This window comes from Puma concolor, chromosome B1, assembly GCF_028749965.1.
Source record: "Puma concolor isolate L17-30 chromosome B1, mPumCon1.1.hap2, whole genome shotgun sequence".
Lineage (NCBI taxonomy): Eukaryota > Metazoa > Chordata > Mammalia > Carnivora > Felidae > Puma > Puma concolor.
In genome coordinates this window covers 6867398-6877575 of record NC_141670.1, presented here as the reverse complement: position 1 = coordinate 6877575, position 10178 = coordinate 6867398, and the positions used below count along the sequence as shown (strand labels likewise).

Below are 10178 nucleotides of genomic sequence, written 5' to 3'. Positions count from 1 at the left end.
AAATATAACCCACTGATGGATTCCTTAATATTTAAGTCTAATCATTAAAAAAAAAAAAAGTTGGCCCTTTAGACATCAAATTAATATCCAGTAGAAATCACCTGATCTCTGGACTTCCTTGAATGCTCTTGAGCCATGAATAACTAGAAGTCTTAAATGTGCCTTCCCATGGCCCTCATTTGTATAGGGAGTGTCATCAACAAGGAAGAGGTGCCAGTCCACCGAATACATCATCCCAGCATTTTCCTTCTCTGAGGAGGGAAAATGAGACACCTTGACTCATGAATTTGACAGTTTTCAGATAATGATGACGTGTAAGCCGTGTTTCACCCAAGTTATTGTCCTGCATCACACGCCAAGGAGCATAGGGTCAGGGACTCTGGAAAGTGCCCCATTTCTCCTCCCTCTCCTATCTGGAAGCTGATCCCATTCTATCTCAATTTCAGGCATACCTGTGCAGGCTTAGGATGTGACCCAACCTGAGTTTACACCTAGATTCTGAAGATGTCCAAAGCTGGACTGCTTTGGTCCCGGGTGAGCTTCAGATTCACCCAGGGCTTTAAGAAGAAAGCTCATAAATACCACAGTGGGGACAAGGCAGCTCCAGACTACATGCCCTAGGACGGCTCCCAAGAGGAGGGGGACTTACCCACCCATATCTATAACCAGCTCTGAGCCAGACCTGGACCTGATGCCTAGAGGGCATCGGGATAGCTGTGTGCTCACATCAAATTTGCTTCACCCTTTAGGTTTGCAATTAACTTGGGGTGAGTGGGCGTGGTCTGTGGGGTAAGACACACTGGCATGAAGCATCAGGAAACACGTCATATTGTCATCACTGTACTATTACAGGAATTGCAGCCGTTGCTTACTTGTACCTATGGCTGTGTCCTGCAATCCTTATAAAGTGGACGAACACACCTTCCCACCCAGTCTCAGCGTGCTGCGAAGCCTGCCGGCCATGAGAATCTATTATCTCCTCTTCGTGTTGCCCTTCCTGTTCTTGATGCCTGTTCCAGGTAAGATGGGTCGGGAGGTGAGCGGGTTGAAACAGTTGCAAAGAGGTCAGTCCCTCCCCATCCTCCAGGGAACTTTAGACCAAGGAGACTTGTTGTATGGGAACAGACGTCACCATTTTTTTTTCTGTTGAGAATCATCCGGGACCTTGAAGCAGTTTTCTCAGTCTTTTCTGATCCACTCCTCAGAGACTACATTGCTCACAAAGACCACTCCTTCATGGAAAGATGGTTTTACTTGTTCATGAGACATAAAGAGAATGATACAAAAACCTTTAACACCAACAGGAAAGACTGATTTAATCTGAACTCAGAAGCACAGACTCCCAGTTACTAGCTTGCTGGTTCCAAGTAGAGTCTTTGGGCCTCTTGAGACCCAGGGGACCACGACCACCCCAGCCCTTGGGTGCTCCCAGTGGCCACGCCCCTTCCCCACGGCCACCTCGGTGGTCCTTGGCTGAGCTGTGGCCCATAGAAGCCCAGTTGACTGGTTGCTTAGTCCTTCCCCTACTTTACTTCTCATTTTATAGAAAAAAAAACAAAAAGGGTAATAAAAAAAAAAAGATACCCTAAAATAAAAGAAAAACAAACAATTCCCTTGAGTGATTAATAGTGATTGGAATAATATTTTATTTAAAAAGGAAATTACAAATTGGCATCTACCAAATCCTAACCAGTATCTTTATACCATGTGTTTTCTCATTTCTTAATCGGAAGAAATGTGTATGTTCACCCCATGAGGTATACAACTAGGATTATAACTGAATTCACTTTCCAACTACCTGACCCTAAATAGAAGTGTATATTGAGGGCAGGAGAGGCTGGGGGGGTGGGGGGGTTGGGGCTTGGGGGGGGTGGGGAATACAAGAAAGGTAGCAGACCAGTTACTTGGGGAATTCCAAAAGCCTTGTGCTTGGACCAAGCCTTCCATGTGTCCTGTTTTTTCGCTACAGGAAATGGAGGAATTATAAGCCTCCTGCAGAAGCAGTTTTGCAGTTTGAGAAGCGGCAGGTGCGCTCTGCTAACCTGCCTTCCAAAGGAGGAGCAAATCGGCCGATGCTCTCTCAGCGGCCGAAAGTGCTGCCGAAGAAAGAAATAAAAAATCCAGAAACGCGATGGGAGTGTTGTAAAGTGTTGTGAGATGCCTCCTGGAAGTTTGTAGAAGCAAAATCAAATTAAATATTTTTCTCAAAACAATTAGGAGCTTGATTATTTTTTTTATTTCTGGTTATTGTGGTCATTGTTACCAAACTGATAGCTTAGAAAGTGTTACTGGACTCACCTTTAATTCAAACACAGGAAAATCTGGAGGAATCCCCCAGGGGACCTGAGCTTAGCTTCCAAGGGTTATCAGATTTGATTCCCTTTTTTGCAAATGATGTATCCCAGTGAAACCGGACTGCCTGTTTTCCCTGAAATATTTCCTTTGCCTTCCTGTCACCGGTGCCTCTGCTCTGGCTGACCACGTCGCTGGCGTGCAATCACCCTTCTGCAAACTTCAACCCATCCCCCCCGCCCCCTACCCTAGGCCATTGCAGATCCTGCCTCCTTCTTAAAAAGAGTGCCTCTTTCCAGAAAGAATAGGAGATTTCCTCTGATTCACTGCAGGGTTCTGACCCAGTGCTCCTTCAGTGAATCTTGCTTGATCTCTGCGTCCTATACATTTGCATATTTCCAATCTCTGTATTTGGTTGCATCACTTTTTAAGGGCAAGGACCTTGTCTTACTCCTGTCTGGAACCTCATAAAGTGCCTGGAGCACAACAGCTGCTCAGACGGTTTAGTGAAGTACATTCCAGTGGCTTGAAGGTGCTATGGTTTGAACAGTGTTCTCCCGACGGATGGTTGGAACGGATGGTTCCAGGAGATGGAGAAGCAGGCCCATCTTCCCCATCACCAGCCCTATACAAAGGCAAGAGAACCCGGCTGTTAGGAAGAGGGGAGCAGACTCCTGCAGAGAAGAGCCTGGATCCCACTTCCCATCCAGAAAAGGATGAACAGCTGTGGGAACTGCCCTCCTACAGGATGCAGCTGGGGAAGCAGACAGAGATGCCAGACTGCCGTTCCAGACGCTGGACAGTCAGCAGTGTGAGACCGTGGCTGTGGAGGCCGGTGAGAGTCTCCAGTCTCCTGCGGGAAGCAGGTTCCAGGCCAGAGCACAGGGAAGAAGAAGCCAAGCAGACCAGAGATGGATCAAAGTTCAGGCAGCCCAAGACCCCTGCATTCCTGGCATGGAGAACCAGAAAGGGGCATCTGGATGAGGACAGAGCTCCAGGACTGTCTTGAATCTTGGCCGGAGTGCCGGGCTCAGCACCTTGGGGTTAAATTTGGCAAGCTCAGAGGAAAACAAAAACACCCAACAGGGATTGCATGGACAATTCCAGGAACACACACCTGTCTGGAACACGTGCATTCCGACCAGCAGGGTGGAGAGAGTCCTCACAAAGGGATGGCATTTGTAGCCCTCCTCTGGAGCCCTAGTGTGAACTGTTCTGGAATTACTCTGGGTGGTAATGATATGTCAATGCAGGTGCACCAATTTGGCCAGATGTGGATAGGGAGGCTGTGCGAGTGTGAAGACAGGGGAGATGTGTGAAATCTCTGTACCTTCTGCTCATTTTTCTATGAGCCTAAAACTGCTCTAAAAAATAAAGTCTATTTTAAAAATAAGGTAAAAATTTTTAAGCAACAAAAAGCTAACAAAATTTCTCACCAGAAAACCTGCACTATTAATTTTTTTTTTCTTTAGGCAGAAGAATAATGCCAGATGGAAATTTGGCTCTACATGATCAGCTAAGATTCTACGTCAAATGAAGAGCCTGTCGGCTCCTTAAAAAATAAGATAATAAGAAGGGCACCTGGGTGGCTCAGTCAGTTAAGCGGCCAACTTCGGCTCAGGTCACGGTCTTGCGGTCCGTGGGTTCGAGCCCCGCATCGGGCTCTGTGCTGACAGCTCAGAGCCTGGAGCCTGCTTTGGATTCTGTGTCTCCCTCTCTCTCTGCCCCTCCCCTGCGCATGCTCTGTCTCTCAAAAATAAATAAATGTTAAAAAAATTTTTTTAATATGATAAGATACATGCTGTCTATAAGAAACTTATGTGAGATATCAAATGGAAAGACAAAGATAGATTGAAAATAAAAGAATGGAAACAGGCTAAGGAAACAGTGATCTAAAGAAAACAGAATTAACTATGTTGGCTAATTGCCTATAAATCAAAGTAGATTTTAGAAGAAGTATTACCAGGAATAAAAGGGGATATTTTTCCCAGTCATAAAGTGGTTAATTCACCAATAACATATATTGCATAATATAATACTAAATTAGAATGCTCTTCATAAAAAAATCCCAAAAGTCTTAAAGGAAAACTGATACAAAGGGGAGGAGAAATTGACACATTAGCAATTACTAGTAGATACTGTGACATTTCATTTATAGTGAAAAGAAAAAGCAGAAAAAAGTATCAGTAATAATATATAGAAGACATGAACAGTATCATGCAGTGTGACCTAACTGAAATTTATAGGACACTATGCAATAATCACAGAATCCTCTAAAATGTTATATAATACAGCCCATACTGGGCTATAACACAAGTCTTAAAAATCAAAACAATTTAAAATTATTCAATGTATACCATAGAGAGACACACACTGTGTCTGTCCACAGTAGAATTTACAAAGATATCAGTAACTGAAAGATATCTGGAAAAATCCTCAAAAAATGTGGAAATTAATCAACATGCTTCTAGTGGGTAAAAAGAAGAAATCACATGGGAAGTTAGAAAATATTTTAAACCCATCAAGAATGAAAACAACGTACCAAAATTTGTGGGAATGTAGCTTAAACAGTGCTCAGAGAGAAATTTATAGCATCGAATGCTTTTTTTTTTTTTTAATTTTTTTTTTCAACGTTTATTTATTTTTGCGACAGAGAGAGACAGAGCATGAACGGGGGAGGGGCAGAGAGAGAGGGAGACACAGAATCGGAAACAGGCTCCAGGCTCTGAGCCATCAGCCCAGAGCCTGACGCGGGGCTCGAACTCCCGGACCGCGAGATCGTGACCTGGCTGAAGTCGGACGCTTAACCGACTGCGCCACCCAGGCGCCCCTAGCATCGAATGCTTTTAATATAGACATGACTAAAGCCCACAAATTAACAATGTGAATGAATTTCTACCCTAAGGAACTAGAACAAAGGGAGGTAAAACCAAAGTAAAAAGGATAAAGGTGAATAAAATGGACACATAGTAAAAAAAAATTTTTTTTAATCTTCTCTTTGAGAAGATCGTAACATCATTAGCACCCAAAGTAGGTTCATTAAAGGGGGAAAGAAATAAAAGTAAATCACAAGATGCCTCCGATATACACACTCCCTTAAGGCAGACAGGAAAATGTGAAAGAACATTTGGGCATCTCCGGGTGACATGGACAGAGTCTCCACCAGATGACGGTAATTCACACCTTCATCATTACCTCCTGCAAGGTCAGGCCACAGCCTCCTTGATTTCTCTTAAATTTAAGATATGCTGGGGTGCCTGGGTGGCTCAGTTGGTTAAACGTCAGGCTTCAACTCAGGTCATGATCTCACAGTTCATGAGTTTGATCCTGTGCGGGGTTCTGTGCTGATAGCTGGGAGCCTGGAGCCTGCTTCAGATTCTGTGTCTTCCTCTCTCTGCCCCTCCCCTGCTTGACTCTGTATCTCTCTCTCTCAAAACTAAATAAATATTGAAAAATTAAAAAAGGAAATAAGATATGCTGCCAAAAGCAGCTGTATATTCAATGCAATCACTATGTAAATTCCAATGGTCATTTGTACTTTTTCTTTGGAAAATGTCTATTTGGGTCCTTTGCCCATTTTTAAATCAGGTTATGTGTAATTTTACTATCAAGTTGTATGTTTTCCTTACAAATTTTGGATGTTAACTCCTTATCACATACGTGGTTTGCAAACATTCTTTCCCAACCTGTAGGTTGCCTTTTCCTTTTGTTGTTTCCTTTGTTCTGTGTGGTCATTAGACACATGAAACGATGCTCAACGTCACTAATCATCAGGAAAATGCAAAAACACAATGAGATATCTCCTCACACATGCTAAAATGGCTAGCATAAAAAAATAAAAACAGATGTTGGCAAGGATGTAGAGAAAAGGGAACTCTGGTTAACTATTGGTGGGAATGTAAATTGATATGGCCACTATGGAAAACAGTACGTGGGTTCCAAGGAAGGAAAGGAAAGGAAAGGAAAGGAAAGGAAAGGAAAGGAAAGGAAAGGAAAGGAAAGGAAAGGAAAGGAAAGGAAAGGAAAGGAAAGGAAAGGAGGAAGGAAGGAAGGAAGGAAGGAAGGAAGGAAGGAAGGAAGGAAGGAAAGAAGAAAGAAAGAAAGAAAGAAAGAAAGAAAGAAAGAAAGAAAGAAAGAAAGAAAGAAAGAAAAGAAAGAAAAAGAAAAAGGAAGGAAGAAAAAGGAAGGAAGGAAGGAAGGAAGGAAGGAAGGAAGGAAGGAAGGACAGAAGAAAGGAAGGAAGGCAGGCAGGCAGACTATATGATCTAGCAATCCCACTTCTGAGTATATACTAAGGGAAACAAAACCAGGACCTTGAAGAGATATATGCACCCTCATACTCACTGCAGCATTATTTACAATAACCAAGATATGGAAACAACCTAAGTGTCCATCAATGGATAAATGGATAAAGAATTGTGATATACACACAATGGAATATTAACCAGCCATTAGAAAGAAGGAAATCCTGTCGTTTGAGACAACAGGGACAACAATGAAGGCAAAATGCTAAGTGAAATAAGGCAGACACAGAAAGGAAAAAGGCCTGCATGTTGTCACTGATACATAGAATCTAAAAGAGTTGAATACGTAGAAGCAGAGGGTAGGATGGTGGTTACAGGGGCAGAGAGTTATGTAAGACAAATTGGTCTAGCGATCTTGTGTGCGGCATAGGAGTCTAGTTCATAATTTTATATCGAACCCTGGAAATTTGCTAAGAGAGTAGATTTCAGGTGCTCTCAGCATACACGGGAGATGGTAACTATGTGAGGAGATATGTTAATTAGCTTGACTGTAGCCATCATTTCTCTACATGCATATAGCAAATTATTTTCTATACCTTAAATATATACAATTTTTATTTTAAAAATTAATGGAAGAATAGACTGAGGAGTATGAAATGGTGTTAGTAAATACAGATTTCCCAGCTCACTGAAAAATATGGTCTGCAGCAGTCAGGTGTGTTTTTATGATCCGATGAATAATTCGGTCTTATTTCCAACTTTATCAAGTGAGTATTTTTTAAATCTTTTTTTTTTCAACGTTTATTTATTTTTGGGACAGAGAGAGACAGAGCATGAACGGGGGAGGGGCAGAGAGAGAGGGAGACACAGAATCGGAAACAGGCTCCAGGCTCTGAGCCATCCGCCCAGAGCCTGAAGCGGGGCTCGAACTCATGGACCGCGAGATCGTGACCTGGCTGAAGTCGGACGCTTAACCGACTGCGCCACCCAGGCACCCCTCAAGTGAGTATTTTTTAAAATATTTAACATTTATTTATTTTTGAGAGACAGAGCATGCGCAGGTAGGGGCAGAGAGAGAGGGAGACAAAGAATCCGAAGCAGGCTCCAGGCTCTGACCTGTCAGCACAGAGCTCAGTGCAGGGCTCAAACCCATGAACCATGAGATCACGACCTGAGCCGAAGTTGGAGGCTTAACCAACTAAGCCACCTAGGCGCCCCTCAGGTAAGTATTAATGAGGAATTTGGTTGGCTCCAGCAAAGCTTTTGGAGACATATGTAATATGGAGGAAAAGGAAAATAAACACCAAATGGATCTATGTTTTGAAAATAAAAGTTTAGTTTTTCATTAGGAAGCTGTATAGACACCATCAGGGACTCAGACCCATGAGAGGTTGAGAGAAAGAAAGGTCCTTTTCTCTACCTTCTGAGGTTCTTAGCTGGGACCTAGGAAAGTAAATTTGTCTGACAAAAAATAGATTGACCTAAGGGGACACCCGGGTGGCTCAGTCGGTTGAGTGCCTGATTTCGTTTCAGCTTGAGTCATGATCTCACGGTTCATGGGATCAAGCCCTGCACTGGGAGCCTGCTTGGGACTCTCTCTCTCCCTCTCTCTTTGCCCCTCCTCTGCTTTCTCTCTCTCTCAAAATAAATATAACTTAAAAAAAAGATAGACTGATGTGAGAAAAATATAATTTATTAACATGTGGCATGTGCATACATGTGGGAGAAACTCAGTGATGAGTAACTCTGAGGGGAGATTAGAACCTGGGGCTTATAGAGCATCATAGCAGAGAACAATAATGCAGAGAAGTGACAAGACAAAGGAAAAGGATTTTAGGATTTTAGGGTGCAACGTGGGAAGGTAAGTAACTATGTTATGTTAACCAGGTTTGTTATGTGGGTGCCTCTCAGCTGTCTCTGGGCGGGTAAACGTCTAGAGTCCTCAGTACAAGTCTAGGCTTGCTTTCGGGCAAATGGTAGGGGAGAGCAGAGAGTTGTGGGTTTTTGTTTTGACATCTGCTATTTCTCAATTGCCTTCAGCTTAAAATAATCTTTATATCTAAGTGGCATATTTGGGGTGGCATATTCTGACGTCCTACGGGGACAGACAAGGGCAGGAAAGGGATGCCAGAGGGACAGTCTGGAGGAGGAGGTGACGGAAAATGGGGGTCATGTCCCTTGCTAATTTTCTGTTTCTGGCAGTGACTCACACATCTGCCCCATCCATTGTTTCCAGCATTCACAAGACTTTGTCACATACAATGGCCTTTGGGGTTTGGGATCTGAGCAGATAAACAAGGCAAGTACCACACTGAGTCGGAAGGAGCTGGTGCAGGAACGCGGATCCAGACGTGGTGAGGGATGCTTGCAGCCTGAGATCAGGTACAGTATCAGTTGAGCACAAGCACCCTGGGAACCTAAGAAATACTGGAAAGGGATTTACCGACCCGCATTTCTGAGGGCTGGAGATTTCGGTGTGTGATTCAGATGCAAAAGGAAAGGCTGATGCCAGGAGGTTGGGGGGATTTGGCTTTGTGCCAGTTACATGACTTACTGGGATGTTACTTGCGGAGTGCTAAGCACGGTTCTGGACACAGAAAAGGGGGTTGGTGGATTGTAGCTATTGTATTACTCTCATTATCATTATCACGATGATTATCACGATGGTTACCAGATAAAGAAGCAAAAAATGCATGAGTTATTTAAAAGCTTTAAAGCTCTCTTTTCTCATGTTTTTAAAAAATTCTTTTAATATTTCTTTCTTTATTTAATTTCTTCATTTATTTTGAGAGAAAGAGACAGAGCACGAGCAGGGGAGGAGCAGAGAGAGGGAGACAGAGAATCTGAAGCAGGCACCAGGCTCTGTGCTGTCAGCACAAAACCTGACACGGGGCTCGAACCCGCGAGCCGTGAGGTCATGACCTAAGCCAAAGTCAGACGCTTAACCGACTGAGCCACCCAGGCACCCCTCTTTTCTCATCTTTTAGGATAGATATCCTATAGTGTTGTTACAACTATAGAGACCAGAGGAAACATATATTAATTTTAAAGACTGCAGTCAATTCTTTTTTACTGAGTCTGCTCAGCCACCTCTTACAGAATTGGCCCTAAAAAAAGAAAATCCTCCTTGGGATGGACACGGAAGGACGATGGAGGCATTATGTGTCTTGCGTGTGTAGAGTGGATGGTTGTGTAAATGAGCGAACAGAAATAGGAAGGAGCGCTCTACTGTTCCCACCAGAGGCCACTGCCAGGGCTCCAGGAAGCAGCGAGGAGGGGTGTGGCTCAGGTGTTCCAGAAGACAGGCGGGGCTCGTTCTTGAGTGGCCCCGTCATCTTTATTCCAGGAGGTCAAACTCAACTCCAGCCTGTAACCAGTGCAGCAGAGCTGGTCTCAAATGATGTGGGAAAACCATTTGAAACAATGAATTGTTATCTGGCAACGTTGCCTCCACTCTGCTTCTGCACATGGCAAACTGTGTATTCCAGACACGCTCTGCCAGGCCCATGCCAGCTCCCACCAAGAGGTGCAGTCCGAGTCCCCCTGCCCTGGGACCCCTCAGGCCTTTGTGACTGTGTCAGCTGAGGGAGCTGTCAAAGCAGTGAGGGGCCACTGAGGGGGCCCTGAGGTCACAAAGCCACA

The 10178-nt window shown here is 43.9% G+C and overlaps 1 protein-coding gene across 1 annotated transcript; it reads left to right on the top strand.

Moving 5' to 3' along the window:
- The first annotated feature begins 840 nt into the window (after nucleotides 1–840).
- Nucleotides 841–2213, top strand: LOC147581435 (beta-defensin 103A-like). The gene is made up of 2 exons (XM_086703103.1): nucleotides 841–1019; nucleotides 1970–2213. The coding sequence occupies exons 1-2, from the start codon at nucleotides 881–883 to the stop codon at nucleotides 2113–2115; spliced, it is 285 nt and encodes a 94-aa protein (XP_086559229.1). The 5' UTR covers nucleotides 841–880; the 3' UTR covers nucleotides 2116–2213.
- The last annotated feature ends 7965 nt before the right edge of the window (nucleotides 2214–10178 follow it).

What these genes read in the sequence shown, in the direction of transcription:
- LOC147581435 (XM_086703103.1), top strand. Translation starts at nt 881, where the DNA reads ATGGCTGTGTCCTGCAATCCTTATAAAGTGGACGAACACACCTTCCCA. An exon ending in GTTCTTGATGCCTGTTCCAG is followed by an intron (nt 1,020 to 1,969) that starts GTAAGATGGGTC and finishes TTTTCGCTACAG; the next exon opens with GAAATGGAGGAATTATAAGC.